This window comes from Geotrypetes seraphini, chromosome 19 (assembly GCF_902459505.1).
Source record: "Geotrypetes seraphini chromosome 19, aGeoSer1.1, whole genome shotgun sequence".
In the NCBI taxonomy this organism is placed as follows: Eukaryota; Metazoa; Chordata; class Amphibia; order Gymnophiona; family Dermophiidae; genus Geotrypetes; species Geotrypetes seraphini.
In genome coordinates, this window is record NC_047102.1 from 21,017,626 (window position 1) to 21,037,762 (window position 20,137).

Here is a 20,137-nt window from a genome sequence, read left to right on the forward strand (position 1 = left end):
GTGCATAGAATCATCTGCCTTGACCTCTTTGAAAAAAAACCCAGAATATAAATGATAATTAACATTTTCTCTGCGTACAGTGTGCTTTGTGTATTTTTTAAATTTTATTGTTGGTAGATCATTTTGACTTGGTCATTTTAAAAGTAGCTCACAAACCCAAAAAGTGTGGGCACCCCTGCCATAGAGCCTGTACCAGAGGAAGACTTAGTATACTTAATTGTGCCCAAGAGAAACTTTGAGGACTAGATGCCAATTCTAGAACTCAAAGTGGTGAATGTGGCCCTCAAGATACCACATTTCTGAATGGAGACAGTGAGATTGGTTATTGCATCAGAAGTGGCGGGGAGTTTCTTACCTCCCTGGATTTGATGGAGATCTCTCTGCACATTCTCATTTTTCCAAACAACAGGAAGTATCTGCGGTTCCATATGTTGGATCATATGTGGTCTCCACCCTTCTGAGGTGTATGAAAATGTTGACTGTAGCAGCATACGCAAACACCTGGAAGTATTTCCAAACTTGGTGCACTCAGAGGTGTGAAGACCTGGCTCGGCTTCGATATCAGTGATGCTCGCCTTTCTCCAGGAAGGTCTAGAAAAGGGCCTAGTGGTTGGCTCCCTAAAAATTCAGATAGCCGGGCTCTCCTGTTTTGGCCCCAGGTTCAATAGCAGCACTTTTGTTGCTCATCCTAGTGTAGCCAGATTTTTAAAGGGAGCGTTATGGCTCTGCCGTCCAATATGATTGCCTTTTTTGATGTAGAATCTTAATGTGGTTCTCTGGGCACTTATGAATCTACTCTATGAGCCTCTGGACTAAACTTCCTTGATGAACCTTACTATCAAGATGATGATTTTGGTGGCAATTACCTTTGCCTGCAGTGCTAGTGCTTCAGGCTTTGACCTGCAGAGATCATTTTCGTAGGATTACGGATTCAGGCGTGACCTTGTGCATAGTCCCGTCTTTCTTGCTGAAAGTGATTTCCAGTTTCCATATCAACCAGGAAGTACACTTGCCTACCGCACGCCCTCAGGTTCGAGAAAACAGGATTGGATGTTAAAATCTTGGGATGTGCACAGACTCTTACAGTACCTAGAAGTTACAAACAAATTTCGATTGTCAGATCATTTGTTTGTCTGGCTGGAGCAGCCTAAAGATTGGCCAGAGTCAAAAGCAACAATTTCAAGGTGCATCCATATGACCATTTCTTCCGCCTATATTGGAAGTTGAAAGCATCCACCTATATCTGTGAAGATGCATTCCATGCGAGGCGTTGCTTCTTCGAGGACAGAATCCTCTGTGGTTTCCCCAGAATAGATCTGTAGAGCCACCACTTGGTCTTCTCTGCATACATTCACGAAGTTTTACAGAGTAGACGTGGTGGCTAAACAGAAATCTGCATTTGGATCTTCGATTCTGGTAGCAGGCTCATCTATCTCACCCTAAGCTTCAGGGATTGCTCTGTTACATTTCAGGAATAGAGCATTTGTCATACTAGAAGGAAAAATTAGGTTCTTATCTTAATGATCTTCTTTATAGTAGAGATACTCTCTGTTCTGAAGCCCACCTTCTCAATTGTTAATTTGCCTTTCTGCCTCAATAAGATTTGACAATTGAGACACCTTGTTTCTTCAGTCTAGCCTTGACAAGAATAGAGGCAGTATCTACCGCATTATATTATCCAGGGGGTATCTATACATACAGTATCTCTCACTTGTTTGTTTTTATTCACCCTGTTTTGTATTGCAAATATTAGAATTTATCTGTTATATGTTTGCCGATATGAACAGAACAGATACAGTATAACATAAACATAACATAATATAAAACTCCCTTGTATACCGCAAATACCATTAAGTTCTATGCGGTTCACAAAAATTAGTAATACAAATGAATAAGGATCCAGATTCTAACTTCCAAAAGATTCCCTAAAAAGAGAGGAGAGGAGCAGCGAGGCAGTGAAAGTCGCGTTGTGAGCAGCAGCGAGGCAGAGGAAGCACAAGCAAGCAGGGAAGATCAGGAGAGAGCTACCAGCGGCGGCGGAGAGGAGCGGGTAGCGGCGAGAGGAAGCTCCGCCCACCCCCTCCGCATCATCAGCGTCATCGACCCGACTCCCCCTTAACAGAAAGGGAGCCAGGGCGCGAAGGCCACTTCAGCCGCGTGGAGAGGAGCAGCGAGGCAGTGAAAGTCGCGTTGTGAGGAGCAGCGAGGCAGAGGAAGCACAAGCAAGCAGGGAAGATCAGGAGAGAGCTACCAGCGGCGGCGGAGAGGAGCGGGTAGCGGCGAGAGGAAGCTCCGCCCACCCCCTCCGCATCATCAGCGTCATCGACCCGACTCCCCCTTAACAGGAAGGGAGCCAGGGCGCGAAGGCCACTTCAGCCGCGTGGAGAGGAGCAGCGAGGCAGTGAAAGTCGCGTTGTGAGGAGCAGCGAGGCAGAGGAAGCACAAGCAAGCAGGAAGATCAGGAGAGAGCTACCAGCGGCGGCGGAGAGGGAGCGGGTAGCGGCGAGAGGAAGCTCCGCCCACCCCGTCCGCATCATCAGCGTCATCGACCCGACTCCCCCTTAACAGGAAGGGAGCCAGGGCGCGAAGGCCACTTCAGCCGCGTGGAGAGGAGCAGCGAGGCAGTGAAAGTCGCGTTGTGAGGAGCAGCGAGGCAGAGGAAGCACAAGCAAGCAGGGAAGATCAGGAGAGAGCTACCAGCGGCGGCGGAGAGGAGCGGGTAGCGGCGAGAGGAAGCTCCGCCCACCCCCTCCGCATCATCAGCGTCATCGACCCGACTCCTCCTTAACAGGAAGGGAGCCAGGGCGCGAAGGCCACTTCAGCCGCGTGGAGAGGAGCAGGGAGGCAGTGAAAGTCGCGTTGTGAGGAGCAGCGAGGCAGAGGAAGCACAAGCAAGCAGGGAAGATCAGGAGAGAGCTACCAGCGGCGGCGGAGAGGAGCGGGTAGCGGCGAGAGGAAGCTCCACCCACCCCCTCCGCATCATCAGCGTCATCGACCCGACTCCCCCTTAACAGGAAGGGAGCCAAGCACAATTTAGACTAATCGTCCAATCCCTAGTCTTAGGTCTGCTGGATTATTGCAACTCCCTATATCTTCCTTGTCCAGCCACTATGATAAAACAACTCCAGACCATACAAAACACCGCCCTCAGATTGATCTACTCACTCAAAAAATATGATCACATAACAACTGCCTTCTTAGACTCTCACCGGCTACCCATACAAGCACGAATCCAATTCAAATTCTACTGCCTGATATTCAAAGCATTACACGGCTCTTCCCCCTCCTATCTAAATAACCGCTTAAACCAAATCTCCACCTCAAGACACAGAAGAACATCGAACCCTTTCGCCTTCCCCCCACTCAAAGGCACACAACGCAAGAAAATGTTTGACAACCTTCTAGCAACACAAGCAGCAAAAATCAACCATTCCATCTCCAATCTTATGACAATATCAGACAACTTCAAAACATTCAGAAAAGAAATCAAAACCCTGCTTTTCAAAAAATTCATCCAAATATCTTAACCCCTCCTCTTTTACCTCCAGAAGATTCACCTACCTTCAGATAACCTTCCCCCAAATTACCAACCTTAACACCTTCCAATTAAACAAATACCATAAATAGATTGTAACCTACCCTCTCTAACTGAATTCCATATGTATTTTTCATACAGTTCTTCACTGTCAGTTTAATTTCCATCCTATAAATTCACTTAGAATTTTTCTTTTTTCAACCATCTTTATTTCTCTTCTTTATTAATTTCCAGGTACTTTAGTTAGATTGTGAGCCTTCGGGACAGTAAGGGAATTTTTTAAGTACCTTCTTACTTCTCATTTATAATCTTAATGTATATTTTCTTCAAACCGCTTAGAACCTAACGGATGTAGCGGTATATAAGAAATAAATTACATTACATACATTACATTACATTACAAAGGCGCTCGCCTTAGCGAGTGCGCCTTTGCGAAGGAGCCGTAAGAAGGAGCCAGGAAGTTAGGTCGCCCAAAAGAAAGACCAAAAGCATAAGTTACAAGGCTTTCTTACCTAGCCACACAGCAGGGAACACTTCTTTCACACCACATTCTTAGAACACACCTAAAACAAGCACTCACCTAAAACACCCAAAGCACAGCAGCACAAACAGACTCACTACTAACTAGAAGATAACAACAGGAAGTCGGGTCACACACAACCGACAGAAACAGAAGATTCACATACAGCCCAGACTTCAGAAGGGAAATGATCGCCCACGGTACCCAGAAGATGGGCTTTCCAGTCTTCTGCATTGACTGCAATATGTATGACTACCTCCCCTCGGGGACTAGGGCATACGTTTGCAGTCGGTGCAGAGAACTGGATAGCCTGAAACAACAAGTTCGTATGCTGGAGGGAACAGTGAGAGAACTGGAAGAACTCCTCACCTGTAAAGAAGAAGAACCCAGCAAGCAGGAGACATCTAGTGCCAGCGAAGAGATCGAGGAACTTGAGAAATTCATCGAGGAAGCCCACCAGCAACATGTGGAAGTCCCAGGGTTGGACAGCTGTACCCGAACTACCCAGGAAGAAGGCCATGGTGATATGGGCGGAGATACCACTACAATTGATGAAGAGTCTGCAGCTGAGGTTGGGGATGTGCCACAGAAGAAAGAAGACAGGACCTACACCATGGACGTGGACTTGCGACCCCCAAGAAACCCTCGAATAGAGAAGATAGGGATCATTGTTGGAGATTCCATTATACGCAATGTAGACAGCCACATTGCAGGAGGAAGAGAAGACAGACTGGTCACCTGCCTGCCCGGAGCAAGAGTGAAGGATGTGGCTGGCAGGATCATCAGGATCATAGACAGCGCAGAAGGGAAGGACACTGCGGTACTTATCCACGTGGGAACCAACGACGTGAGCGGACGGAAGTACGATAGGGAGGAAATGAAGAACCAGCTCCGCTCACTTGGAAGAAAACTGAAGGTCAGGGAGGTGACAGTGGCATTTTCTGAGATCCTCCCGGTACCGAAGGCAGATGCGAAGAGGCAAGATGAGCTGCGAGAAATCAACGCCTGGATGAGACGATGGTGCGAGGAAGAAGGGTTTGACTTCGTGCGCAACTGGACGACGTTCTGGGGAAGGAGCAGGTACTTTAGGAAGGACGGATTACACCTCACCAAAGAAGGGGCGAGAATATTGGCTGGAAACATGAAGAAGATCATTGAGAAGACTTTAAACTGAAGATCAGGGGAGAGCGGACAGTCGACAACCAGTTGATGGCCCGGACAGCAGGAAATAAGGACATCCGCTCAGATGAAGAGGAAGAACTTGACGCAAATGAGGGAGACAACAATGGAGCGCAAATAGATGCAGTAAAAGATACAATAAGGCCTGTGAAGCCCAGAAAATCTAAGAAGGCAACACAAAGGGAGCTTAAATGTATGTACACAAATGCCAGAAGCCTGAGAAATAAAATGGGGGAGTTGGAAACACTAGCTAGATGCGAAGAAATAGATATCATTGGCATAACAGAAACATGGTGGGACGAGGAAAATGAATGGGATACAGTACTACAGGGATACAAGCTTTACAGAAGAGACAGAACAGGGCAGAAAGGGGGAGGCATTGCCCTATATGTCCAGGAAGGAGTAGAATCTACTGGAGAAGGGAAGGCGGAGGAGAAAACGAAACTGGAGTCCCTCTGGGTAAAGATCCCCAGACAAAACGGAGCAGACATAAAAATAGGTCTCTACTATCGACCTCCAGGTCAGACGGAGGAAACAGACTCGGATATGATAGATGAAATAAGACATGAATGTAGGACGGGCAATGTAACTATCATGGGAGACTTCAATTTCCCAGGAATAGACTGGAACCTAGTAACCTCAAGCTGCGGCAAAGAAATAAAGTTCCTGGAAATGATGGGAGACTGCTTCCTAGAACAAATGGTAGGAGAACCGACAAGAGGAAACTCCACCTTGGACTTAGTCCTAGATGGCATAACTGGGCAAACCAAAGATGTAGAAGTCACGGTCCCGCTAGGAACGAGCGACCACAGTATGATCTACTTTAAACTCGACATCGGGAAGGGGAAGCGAACTAAGACCCTAACCAAGATCTTCAACTTTAAAAAAGGAAGATACGATAGCATGAGAGCCATGGTAAGAAAACGGATCAAGAAAAGGATATCCAAAATCGAAACGGTAGAACAAGCATGGTCCCTACTAAAAAAAACTATCACCGAAGCACAGAATCTATACATCCCGCAGATAGCCAAAGGAAGGAAAACTAAAGCCAAAAGAGAACCAGCTTGGCTAACCAAAGAGGTGAAGGATGCAGTTAGGGAAAAGAAAGACTCGTTCAAAAAAATGGAAGCGCGAGAAAACAACTGAGGCTTGGAACAGTCATAAAGACGACCAGAAGAAGTGCCACAAGGCTGTGAGAGAAGCTAAAAGGGCCTATGAGGAAAAGATAGCCCAAGAGGCCAAAAACTTCAAACCATTTTTTAGATATGTTAAAGGGAAAAAACCTGCAAAGGAGACAGTGGGCCCTCTCGACGACCAAGGAAGAAAAGGATACATCAAAGAGGACAAACAGATTGCAGACAGATTAAATTCCTTCTTTGCTTCTGTCTTTACCAAGGAAGACACCACATCGATACCCAAAACAGTGAAAGTATTCAAGGGGGAAATAGAGGAGAGCCTCACCACAGTGAAGGTGGATCTGGACCAGGTATACTATCAGATTGACAAACTAAAAAGTGACAAATCCCCTGGCCCAGACGGAATTCACCCGAGAGTATTAAAAGAACTAAAGGTGGAAATCGGAGAACTACTGCAAACCCTCGCTAACTTGTCAGTTATAACCGGACAGATACCAGAAGACTGGAAGATAGCGAACGTAATACCAATCTTCAAAAAAGGATCAAGGGGAGAACCGGGAAACTATAGACCAGTGAGTCTCACATCGGTCCCTGGGAAAATGGTTGAGGCTTTGATTAAAGACAGCATTGTACAGCACCTGGATAACCATGACCTGCTGAGAGGTAGTCAGCATGGCTTCAGGAAAGGGAAGTCATGCTTGACAAACTTACTTCAGTTTTTCGAGGGAGTGAACAAACAAGTCGATAGCGGAAAACTGGTTGACATAATATACTTGGACTTCCAGAAAGCGTTCGACAAAGTACCTCATGCGAGACTTCTCAAGAAACTACAAAGTCATGGAATAGAAGGGGATATACTGAGATGGATAGGAAAATGGCTAGAAAACAGAAGACAAAGAGTGGGCATAAATGGGAAGTACTCAGACTGGAAGAAAGTAACTAGCGGTGTGCCTCAGGGCTCAGTTCTTGGGCCTATCTTATTCAATATCTTCGTAAATGACCTGGAAGAAGAAACGACCAGTGCTATCATCAAGTTTGCAGATGACACAAAACTATGCCGAGCAATCAGGTCACAAAAAGACAGCGAAGAACTCCAGAGAGATTTGAAGCAACTTGAGAGATTGGCAGATGAGTTTTAATGTAGAAAAATGCAAAGTGATGCACCTGGGCAGTAAAAACAAGGAGCATGGGTACAAACTGTTAGGTATAACATTGGGGAAGAGCGATCAAGAAAAAGACCTGGGAGTACTGATAGATAGAACCCTGAAGCCATTGGCTCAATGTGCAGCAGCGGCAAAGAAAGCTAACAGGATGTTAGGCATGATAAAGAAAGGAATCACGAGTAGATCAAGGGAGGTCATAATGCCGCTTTATAGAGCAATGGTCAGACCACACCTGGAATACTGTGTCCAACACTGGTCTCCATACCTGAAGAAGGATATAACACTACTGGAGAGGGTGCAGAGGAGAGCGACGAAGCTAGTAAAAGGTATGGAGAACTTGAGCTACAAAGATCGCCTCAGAAAACTGGGACTATTCACCCTTGAGAAGAGAAGACTGAGAGGGGATCTGATAGAGACTTTTAAATTGCTAAAAGGAATTGACATAATGGAGCAAGCTCACTCACCAACAGGGGGAAAGGATGGTGAGCAAGAAACAGCGTTATTCACATTGGCAAATGTAACCCAGTCTCGGACCAGAGGTCATGGCCTGAAGCTGAGAGGGGACACGGCCAAGACAAACGTCAGAAAGTTCTGCTTCACACAGCGAGTGGTGAACGCCTGGAACTCTCTCCCGAAAGAGCTGGTGGAGGAAACCACCGTTCTAGGATTTAAGGGAAAATTGGACGCACATCTTCTTGCAGAAGACATTGAGGGATACGAGTGACATTGTATTCGCCAGGGTGTGCCTGGCTGGGCCTCCGCGTGTGCGGAACCGGACTAGATGGACCCCGGGTCTGATCCGGTGCAGGCATTTCTTATGTTCTTATGATAAGTTTTTAAGGCACGATGAAATTGTTGGTATGAAATTGGAAATGTAAATATATGAGTTAAATCCCTAGTCCACGAGGCTGCCTGAAAAGATAGCAGTCGTTACTGAAATTTCTTGTATTTACATCCCTTAACTGAGGGGAATGAAAACAGTGGATGCGATTTTCTAAGATGTTTAGAACTTGTAATAATAAAAGATTCCATGAGATACTCAGGAATTGAGCCCATTAGTGCCATAAAGCAAATGCAGCCGAGCTTAAACTTAACCCGCACCTCAACTGGAAGCCAATGCATTCAATGATAAGAATCAGTAATGTGGTCAAACGTCCTCAAGTTGAAAATCAATCTGACTGCTGCATTCTGAATTATGCGCAGTCTATGGAGGTTTTTCTGGGTACCAACAAGATGGACAATGTTGCAATAGTCTAACTGACTAAGGATAAGTGATTGAACCAGCAATCGAAAGGAATTAACATCAGAATATGCTCTAATAGTTCTTAGTTTCCACAAAGTATAAAAGCCCTTTCAAACCAACAAGTCAACCTGATTTTTCATTGTAAGAGTACAATCTAAAATTATACCAAGTATCTTTATGGTCGACTGGATGCTATAAGTTGTATCATTTACAACAACTGATGTAACAGAGAGAGTCCCCGTACCCCTCCCTCTTCTGTTTCCTCTCTAGGGCTGGCTGACTGCTTTGTTATGCATTGAAGATTTGAAGGACAGCCCAGAGGTAAGGGAGGAGGAGCAAAAAAGTATGCAAATGAAGCTCCCTACAAAAGTTGTCGCAAGAAGAGGTTGACTACCCACATGTTCAGGAGTAGAGCGTATGTCTACCAGAAAGATTATTGAGGTAAGAACCTAACCTTTCCTTGCAGTAGAAAGCTGAATTGTCTTCATTTGGGCTAGTCTAATGGAAGTTATCAGTTCTAATACTATACGTTTAAGCATTAGTGTTCCTTGAAAAGTTTTGGCCTGTACAATGATTTACATACTGGAGGAATTGTGAAGATAGTTTATTTCAACAATTGAAAGACATCCATATTTTACTTTGTCAAATTATTTACATATCAATTCAAAAGTATATTCTTATGATCCTAATAATAGAAAAACCAAAAGATTTTCTCTAAAAGTGCTTAAAAAATTAATAGCAATGGTGACAATAGTGATCACTGCAAGATATCAGAGATAAGCTACCAAGGCACACTAAACTAATTTTGCCATTTTTTCTCTAATATAACCTGTTTATATTTTAAGTTTTTTATTGTGTATGTTTTGTAACCTGACTAAAGTGGTAGGATTATGATGGATAGGGATATAAGGCTGGCTTTTATCAAGCTGCGCTAGAGGTTTTTAATGTGGCCCGTGTGGTAAATGCTCCGATGCTCAGAGAATTCCTGTGAGCATCGGAGCACTTATGTTACCAGGCTGCACTAAAAACCTCTAGCATAGCTGACAAAAGAGGGGGTAAATTGTTTAATGAAATAAAATACAGACTTTTTTCCCCCACACACAAACAAGAGAACCATCTCAAAATTACTAGCTGAAATACCCAAATTGCTTAGTTTCTAAAGGCTGTTGTTCTTTTCTAGCGGTTGGTGAAACTCTTCTCGGGGTGTAAACCAATGCTCTATAGCTTCCAGACCTCCTTGCCTCGCCTGCCTGTTCCAGCTGTGAAAGATACTATAAAGAGGGTGAGTTGCAATTCTTTCTGGCAGAAAACCAGTTAATTTGATTTTGAAAAAATATAGGGCTCCTTTAGCCGTTTTAGTGTGCACATCCATTAGTGTGCCTTTTTGACAGTTTTCATGACAGAAAACTTGGGTGGCTTAAACAGCAGTAGCAAGAGCTATACACAAGTGAAAATAATTCAGCATGGCTTTGAGAATTTTTATTCTTCTCTGCTGTACAAATTGACAGGTTATGAAATAACAAAAGCAGCTAACTGCCATGATCTAAAACCAAAACTGCTTGCAGTTTTCTCACCTGGCATGCAGACATAAGGGATATGAGAAAAATTACGAGGGCTCTTTGAAAGGTTTCTGCACTTTATTTTTTTAATACGATTTATTAAATATCTCAAAAGTAAATTAGGTGTAAGTGGGGTACACGTTTTTAAATAAATAAAATAAATTACATTGCTACCTGCAAGGTGAGCCGGCTTACCTGACTAGTCACATGACATTCTACAACAACCCTCATACCACTTCTCCTACACAAAGGATGAACAGATATTGGCTTCTTATCTAATGGAGAGTGAAATGCACAGATGACACTGAGATGAACTTGAACCAAGTTAGTTTTGAAACCTGAATTAGAGAGATGAAGGAGGTAGTCATAAGAACATAAGAATTGGCACTGCTGGGTCAGACCAGTAGTCCATCGTGCCCAGCAGTCCGCTCCTGCGGCGGCCCTCAGGTCAAAGACCAGTGCCCTAACTGAAATTAGCCTTACCTGCGTATGTTCTGGTTCAGCAGGAACTTGTCTAACTTTGTCTTGAATGGAAGTGAACAACTGATAGTGTCCTGACAATGGAGGCCACACCAGATAGTGAATTAAGTCCATTTGAAATGGCAACACTTGTGTGGAGGGTTTTCTAGATGCTTCAATGATAACTGAAACTGGAGCAGAAAGTGTATAAGTATTTGTGTGTCCGGAGAACGATACTGTGCTTTGAGTGCCAATGAGCGAGGGTTAGGATGTAGGAGAGAACCTTCATTCTGTGTCAGTAGTAATGGAAAAAGTTGTTGTTTGCAGGTTTCCCAAGTTGAAAGAGCATAAGAATTGCTGTTGCTGGGTCAAACCAGTGGTCCATCCTGCCCAGCAGTCCACTTATGCGGCGGCCCCCGGGTCAAAGACCAGTGCTCTAAATGAGTCTCACCTGTGTACGTCCCAGTTTAGCAGGAACTTGTCCAGCTTAGTCTTGAAACCCTGGAGGGTGTTTTCCCCTACAACAGACTCCAGAAGAGCATTTCAGCTCTCCACCACTCTCTGGGTGAAGAAGAACTTCCTTACGTTTGTATGGAATCTATCCTCTTTCAACTTTAGAGAGTGCCCTCTCGTTCTCCCTACCTTGGAGAGTGTGAACAGTCTGTCTTTATCTACTAAGTCTGTTCCTTTCAGTATTTTGAATGTTTCGATCATGTCTCCTCTCAGTCTCCTCTTTTCAAGGGAAAAGAATCCCAGTTTCTTCAATCTCTCACTGTATGGAAACTCCTCCAGCCTCTTAACCATTTTAATCGCTCTTCTCTGGACCCTTTCGAGTAGTACCGTGTCCTTCTCCATGTACGACGACCAGTGCTGGACGCAGTATTCCAGGTGAGGGCTCACCATGGCTCTGTACAGCGGCATGATAACCTTCTCCGATCTGTTCGTGATCCCCTTCTTTATCATTCCTTGCATTCTGTTCGCCCTTGTTGCTGCAGCAGTGCATTGTGCAGACGGCTTCATCAACTTGTTGATCAGAACTCCCAGGTCTTTTTCCTGGGAGGTCTCTCCAAGTACCGCCCCTGACATCCTGTATTCGTGCATGAGATTTTTGTTATCGACATGCATCTCTTTGCACTTATCCATGTTGAATCTCATTTGCCATGTTGATGCCCATTTCTCGAGCTTGATTATGTCACGTTACAGATCTTCGCAATCCCCCTGTGTCTTCACTACTCTGTATAACTTTGTATCGTCTGCAAATTTAATCACCTCACTTGTCGTACCAATGTCCAGATCATTTATAAAGATGTTGAAGAGCACGGGTCCATGCACCCTTATGGTGACACTCTTCCAGTCTGAGAATTGTCCATTTACCCCCACTCTCTGTTTCCTATGCTCCATCCAGTTTTTAATCCACGTGAGTATTTCACCCTCGATTCCATGGCTTGCAATTTTACGAAGTAGTCGTTCATGTGGAACCTTGTTGAACGCCTTCTGAAAATCCAGATATACAATGTCGACCGGGTCTCCCTTGTCTATCCGCCTGTTTACTCCCTCGAAGAAGTACAGCAAGTTCGTCAGGCAAGATCTGCTTTTGCTGAAACCATGCTGGCTGGTCCTCATTAAACCGTGTCCGTCAAGGTGATCAATGATGTGGTCCTTTATCAGCGCCTCTACCATCTTTTCCAGTACAGAGATCAGACTCACCGGTCTGTAGTTTCCCGGATCTCCCCTTGAATCTTTTTTGAAGATCGGCGTAACATTTGCCACCTTCTAGTCTTCCAGAATCTTTCCCGATTTGATCGACAGATTGGCTATTAGTTGAAGCAGTTCAGCTATAGTCCCTTGATGACCCTTGGATGGATGCCATCAAGTCCCGGGGATTTATTGCTCTTAAGCCTATCAACCTGCCTGCATACCTCTTCTAGACTGACTGTCAACCCTGTCAGTTTAACCGTTTTCATTTCCAGCATATAGCCTGATGGGTTCAATTATGCTGTGTATATCCTCTTCGGTAAATACAGACGCAAAAAATGTGTTCAGTTTCTCTGCAATTTCTTTGTCCTCCTTTAGCACTCCCTTTATTCCATGGTCATCCAACGGTCCTACTGCTTCCTTCGCACGTTGTTTCCCCTTAATATATTGAAAGAACGGCTTGAAATTTTTCACCTCCTTGGCTATTTTCTCCTCGTAGTCTCTTATGGCCCCTTTTACCGCCTTATGGCACCTGTGTTGATGTTGCTTGTGCTTATTCCAATTTTCGTCCATTCTTTAAACGAAGTTTTCTTGTCTCTGATCGCTTCCTTCACCTCTACAGAAGGAATCATGATTGATGCAGCCAGCGGGTGCAATGAAGATCATGGTGCCCCGATCCTGACAAAGTTTGAGTACAGTTTTCCCAGTGAGAGGTATTGGAGGGAATGTAGATTGGAACCTGAGTTTAAGGAAGGAAATTCTTAGGAAAATCAGAAAAAGGAACTCAAACAAGTATTAACATGAAATATAATCCCATTAGTTTAAACATGCTCCAATCTCATAAACATAACTAAACAGATCCTGACATGATTTCCCTTTGTAGACAAGGGTGACAAAGTCTATCAGGGAGACAAAATTTAATTGCAGATTCTGTCACTCACAAGCTAAGTCCTCAGGAGTGGATTTTAAATACTGCCACCCTTCAACACATATTTCAACTCTGGGGAACCCCTCTTATAGACCTTTTTGCCTCACAAGACAATGCTCAATGTCAGATGTTCTGTTCCCTTTGTCCAGTTCCGCAAGCAATAGCAAGAGATGCTTTTTCCATGCCATTGGGAAACAATCTTCTGTCTTCCTACCAGTTCTGCCTATTTCCAGAGTACTTCAGAAAGTAGCCAAACAATACTCATCTCATTCTAATTGCCCCTAGCTAGCCCAGACAGATCTGATATCTACTGTTTCTAGATTTCTTCGATGTTCCCCAGAATGGATGACTCCGCATCCCAATCTATGCAGTCTGAATCCTGCAGCGTAGAAATTGAAGCTTCATTCCTCACTGGAATGCCAGTCTCACAATCAGTGAAGTCGGTCCTTCTCGCATCCAGATGCCTTTTGACTAGGAAGTCTTATCAATCTAAATAGCAACATTTTTCAATATGAGCACATTCTCAAGCGCAAGACTCCCTTTATTGCCCAATTCCTTGCATATTAACATATCTTCTTCATTTGTCTGATTCCGGTCTCAAGACAAATTCTGTAAGATTCCATTTATCTTCAATTTCAGCACATCACTCTATCATTGAAGGAAAACCAATTTCACAACACCTCCTGGTTTCTCGTTTTCTCAGAGGTCTCACTAATCTTAGGCCTCCATTATGGGCCTCTCCGCTAGCATGAAACCTTAACTTAGATTTAGGTCAATTAATGAGAGCCCCTTTTGAACCTTTGGGGTCAACCACATTAACATTCCTCACATGGAAAACAGTCTTCCTCACAGTGCTTACATCAGCAAGGAGAGTTAGCAAGCTTCAGGCTCTGGTTACCTATTATCCTTATCTCCAATTTTTTCCAAGTAAAGTGCAGATGCAGACTCACCTGAAGAAGTTCCTTCCAAAAGTTGTTACAGATTTCCATCTCTACCAGACTTTTCTGTCCTTTTTTCCTCCTCCGCATTCCTCTTCAAAGGAAGAACATCTTCCTATCTTGGACTGCAAACATTCCTTACTATACAGCCTTCCATCAAACCAACCAACTTCATTTGTTACAATCCCTCCAATCGTGGACACCCAACCTCTAAAAGAACTATATCCTCATGGATTGTACACTGTATCAACTTCTGCTATACCAAAGCTCAATTGGTATAGCAGTCCTGACTCAATTGTCAAAAGTCCTGACTCAATTGGAGCACACAGAATAAGAGCAATGGCTTCTTCGATAGCACATCTTAAATCCATACCAATTCAAGATATCTGCAAAGCTGCAACCTGGTCCTCCATCCATACATTCACCAAACACTACAGCTTGGACTAGAGTTCAGCACAAGACATACAATTTGGACAATCAGTTTTTAGGAACTTATTTGCACTGTAAGTTTTTTACCTCCGCCCATTTGTTTCTTATGCTTGTGACTCACCAGCAAGTGTGCCTGCATTTCCCCTGCTTGTCTCTGGAGAAAGCAAAGTTGCTTTACTGTAACAGGGGTTCTCCTTAGACAGCAGGAGAATGCAGCCACACTTGCCCACTGTGACAGGAGTCTGAGCAGCTAAAAGAAAGAGCCTAGCTGATTTAGAGCCTAGCTGATTTGCATAAGAGCTGTAGGTGCTGCTGGGAGCTTTCCACTCACCCTGAGTGGATTGTGGTGCTGAAAAGAACAGCTCCCAGCAAAGAGTGCTCAGAAGGCAAGAAGCTCCTTCGGGAGCTGGGTGATCCTTGGGGAGAGGAATGCTGGCCTCTGGCCAGCCCTGGTAAGTCCTGAAGACCATGGCTGACCAGCACTGATGGGGCCTGGTGCAGTAGAGTAGAGAGGTCAGACTGACCAGCCCTGATAGGAGGACTAGTGCAGCAGAGAACTGGAAGCCCAGTGGTGGGAGGGTCTGTGGGGACCAGGAAAGAGCTAAGAAGTAGCCGCAGGGCCTGGTATAGCCTGAAGTTGAGGAAGTAGCTCAGGCTTGATGACCAGTAGTGGGACCGGTATAGCCTGAAGTTGAGGAAGTAGCTCAGGCTTGACGACCAGTAGTCGGATTGGTGGTGGGGACCCAAGAGGCCAGGGAGTGAGAGACTTGTGGTGGCCCCACAAGAGAGTCCTCAGTTGTTTGTCTGTGATAAGATGACTGAGGGGCTGGGAGAGCCCTCAGTGCATGCATGCAGGATAAGAAGACTGAACGGAGAAACTGGAAGAGTCCAAGGCTGAGGGGGAAGGACTGACAGCTGACCGGCAGAGGCTGGGACAGTGGTAGCCGGCGGAGAGACTGGTAGTGGTCAGTGGATCCCTAGAAGGCAGCCTGGTAAACCCTGGGAGCATTGGCCAGAGATCTGAGGAGCGTCCAGTGGAGGGACTGCCTGGCATAGTGGCAACCGGCAGAGTGACCAATAAATGGCACTGGAAGCCGTCAAAGGCTTGATGGGCCAATGGAGGGTCAGAAAGGACTCGGGAGAAGACCTGGAGGAATGGAGTCCAAGGAAGTCCCGGAGAGGACCAGGAAGAGCTGGGAAGACCTGGCTGGGGATTTTAATGGTATGTATGGTGTATGGATGTAAGCCTGTATATTTTGTGTTTTAATAGAGATGTGGAAGAGACCAGAAGATGCTTAGGGATGGATATGTGATTGGCATAGTCACATGATGATACCCACCCTCCATCTCCTCAGTACACAATTACTTTCTTTGCTAGTGACAAAACTGACAAGATGAGGGAAGGGGCTCTGGAGGCAGTGTTCCCTTCACGTACCCAGTAAGCTCAAAAGCTTATTATACCTAGGGAAGAGTACCAAGTTTCAAGTTTTATTAAAATTTGATCTACACACAATATCAAATATTTCAATGGGTATTACAAATTAAAAAAGGGGACAAATAATGACAGTTTATTACAAAATAAAATATATACATACAAATTTATTACAGATACAAAAGGAAAGGGGGATGAACTACAATCATTAAAGAAAGAGGAGAAACATTTATGGGTAACACATCACGAGGGGGCGACTAATAAAGATAAAGAAGAAAATAAGAAAAAGAGAAAGAAGGCGAAAGAAGAGAGGAGGATTTGAGTCCTGTGAATAAGGACTGATTGAGACTGGATATAAGTGCAAGCAAGTTAACTTATCTATGTCTCAATTGCCTCTTTATACAGAAAACTTTTCAAAAGTCCTTTGAACTTTTCTAATCAGGGTTCAGTACGCAAATAATTTGGAAGATTATTCCAGAGCTGAGGAGCTATAACCGAAAAAATAGTAGATCTCCTACTACCTATTACTTTTAAGGAGGGGATAGTCAAAAGATGCTGTTCTATTGATGGCAGTGTCCTAAGTGGGTTGTATGGTGTCAAAAGGCGGTCCAGGAATATTGGTGTATTAGATTGTTGAATTTTAAAGGTTAATGGCGCAATTTTGTAAGTAATTCTGTGTGGGACTGGTAACCAGTGTGCCTTTTGCAGAAGTGGTGTTACGTGGTCATATTTTTTTTGAATTAGTAATGATTTTTATTGCTATGTTTTGTATAATTTGCAATCTTCTCATTTATTTCTGTGTTATACCTTGGTACAACGTGTTGCAGTAATCAATCCTAGAAATAATTAAAGTATGGATAAGGATGTTGAGAGCCTCTGGTTTTAAGACTTTTGCTAAAGATCTGATAAGACGTAGCTTAGAGAAACCGTTTCTTACCACTGAGCTGATCTGATCGTGATATGAAAGTTTCTGATCTAGTATTACTCCCAGTATTTTCGTAGTTGTTATTATTCAAAGTGGAGTTTTATCCAAAAGTATTTGAGATGAAAATTTAACATTATTTTTCGATGGGAAGAACATTACTGAGGCCTTTGATATGTTCAGAGCTAAGCCGTTGACTTATTTGCTTAAACTTAATGTTTATATTATTTATCTCATTGGTATCTTCACAATCAGGGGTGGAAGGAGATGTACATAGATGGATCAGAAACTGGTTGGTGGGTAGGAAACAGAGGGTAGGAGTGAAGGGCCACTACTCGGACTGGAGGAGGATCACGAGTGGTGTTCCGCAGGGCTCGGTGCTCGGACCGCTGCTATTTAATATATTCATAAATGAGCTAGAAACAGGGATGAAGTGTGAGATAATAACATTTGCGGACGACACCAAACTATTTAATGGAGCTCGGACTAAAGAGGACTGCGAAGAATTACAAAGGGACTTGATAAAACTAGGAGAATGGGCGACGAGATGGCAGATGAAGTTCAACGTTGAGAAATGTAAAGTATTACATGTGGGAAGCAGAAACCAGAGGTACAACTATACGATGGGAGGGATCTTATTGCATGAGAGCACCCAAGAAAGGGACTTGGGGGTAATGGTGGACATGACAATGAAGCCGATGGCACAGTGCGCAGCGGCCGCTAAGAGAGCGAATAGAATGCTAGGTATAATCAAGAAGGGTATTACAACCAGAACAAAAGAAATTATCCTGCTATTGTATCGGGCGATGGTGCGCCCGCATCTGGAGTACTGCATCCAATATTGGTCGCCGTACCTTAAGAAGGACATGGCGTTACTCGAGAGGGTTCAGAGGAGAGCGACACATCTGATAAAAGGGATGGAAAACCTTTCATACGCTGAGAGATTGGAGAAACTGGGACTCTTCCCTGGAGAAGAGGAGACTTAGAGGAGATATGATAGAGACTTACAAGATTATGAAGGGCATAGAGAGAGTAGAGAGGGACAGATTCTTCAAACTTTTGAATAATAAAAGAACAAGAGGGCATTCGGAAAAGTTGAAAGGGGACAGATTCAAAACGAATGCTAGGAAGTTCTTCTTTACCCAACGTGTGGGGATACCTGGAATGCGCTCTCCAGAGGACGTAATAGGGCAGAGAACGGTACTGGGGTTTAAGAAAGGATTGGACAATTTCCTGCTGGAGAAGGGGATAGAGGGGTATAGATAGAGGATTACTGCACAGGTCCTGGACCTGTTGGGCCGCCGTGTGAGCGGACTGCTGGGCGCGATGGACCTCAGGTCTGACCCAGCGGAGGCATTGCTTATGTTCTTATGTTCTCAGTCAGAAGATTTCACCAGCAAGTGTAGTTGCATTCCCCTGCTGTCCATGGAGAACTCCTGTTACAGGTAAGCAACTTTGCTTTCTAGTTTTTAGATGTCCAAAATATATTATATTACATTACATTACATTAGTGATTTCTATTTCACCATTACCTTGCGGTTCAAGGCGGATTACATAAGGCGTTATCTGGACATTTCTCGTGGTATTATGGAGTGGAGCGGGTTGCTATTGGGGATTGAGATGTTTCTTGCTGTGTTAGTTTGTCTTTAAGGATTTCTTGAATAGCTGGGTTTTTATTTCTTTTCTGAAGGTTTTGTAGTCTGGAGTTGTGATCAGTAAATTGGAGAATTTGTAGTCTAGTTTTGCTGCTTGAGTGGCTAGGAGGCCATCGTACATTTTTTTTCATTTGATGTTTCTGATTGGAGGTTGTGTGAATCTAGTGTGGGTTCTCCTATGTCTGGTTGTGGTTGTTTGGATTAGTCGGCTGTTCAAGTAGGCTGGGCAGTCTCCGTTTATGGTCTTAAATAGTAGACAGTAGAATTTGAATAGTATTCTTGCTTGTATTGGGAGCCAGTGTGAATCGAGGTAAGCCGCTGTGATGTGGTCGTGTTTCCTCAGTGAGTAGATAAGTCTCAGAGCTGTGTTTTGTACTGTTTGTAGTTGTTTTATCATGGTTGGGGGCAGGGGAGATAGAGGATGTTGCAGTAGTCTAGAAGACCCAGGACTAGGGACTAGACCATGAGCTGGAATTATTGCCATTATTTTTTTAATGACCCATAATCAGGTTTCAGGTTTATTTAAAAATTTGATATACCGCCTTATTAAAATTCAAAGCAATTTTACATAATATATCATCCATTTTTTGTATTTCTGAACTTTTCTTTCCAAGATAATTGTGCCTTTATTGCAAATGGAAGGCTTTTGCAGTGTTAAACCATCTCTTTATTTATTTTTTTTAATTAGTATTTGGAGTCTGTGCAGCCACTCATAGATGAGAGTGAATTCCAAAGAATGGAAGCTCTGGCTAAAGACTTCAGTATTAACCTAGGACCAAAACTTCAGTGGTACTTGAAACTGAAATCCTGGTGGGCCACAAACTATGTAAGTACTGTAAATCAGTGTAAAAATTTCATGAGAAATCTGTATTTGACTGAGATATTTCAGATAATGAGACACATTGAAAGAGGTGTGTGTTTCTGGGATGGAAAGAAGAGGTGCATGTCTGCAGTGGTAGGAAAGCAATGTAGTGTAAAGTTGTAAGTGAAATGCACTACACTGATCCACACTGGCTATCAATAAGAAAACACACTGGCCAATATTTAGCTGGTGGCAGTCAACATTTTTTTCAAACTCTCGCCAGCTAGATTGGCTCTGGATATTTAGTGACGGTCCATGTTCAGGCACCTGCAGTGAAAATCTGGGCCTAATTATAAGAGTCCTGGCCTCTGTGGTTCTCGACTGATATCACAGGTCAACACATCATTTTCATCAGAGTTAATGTTGGGTGGGTTTTGTAGTATTTTTCATGCTGATTTCAAATCTGTTTTTAGTTTTTCACTAGCACGTCACATTTTTGTAACGAGGCTCATTATATATAATTACTAGTTGATCACCTGGTG

The 20,137-nt window shown here is 43.9% G+C and overlaps 1 protein-coding gene across 1 annotated transcript in view; it reads left to right on the forward strand.

The window, feature by feature from the left end:
• Positions 1-20,137, forward strand: part of LOC117352161 (carnitine O-palmitoyltransferase 1, liver isoform-like) — a 238,881-nt gene that overhangs the window by 40,868 nt on the left and 177,876 nt on the right. Inside the window, 2 exon segments of the mRNA XM_033928380.1 lie at positions 9,957-10,058; positions 19,482-19,619. Of these exon segments, the coding sequence (XP_033784271.1) occupies positions 9,957-10,058; positions 19,482-19,619 (240 nt within the window).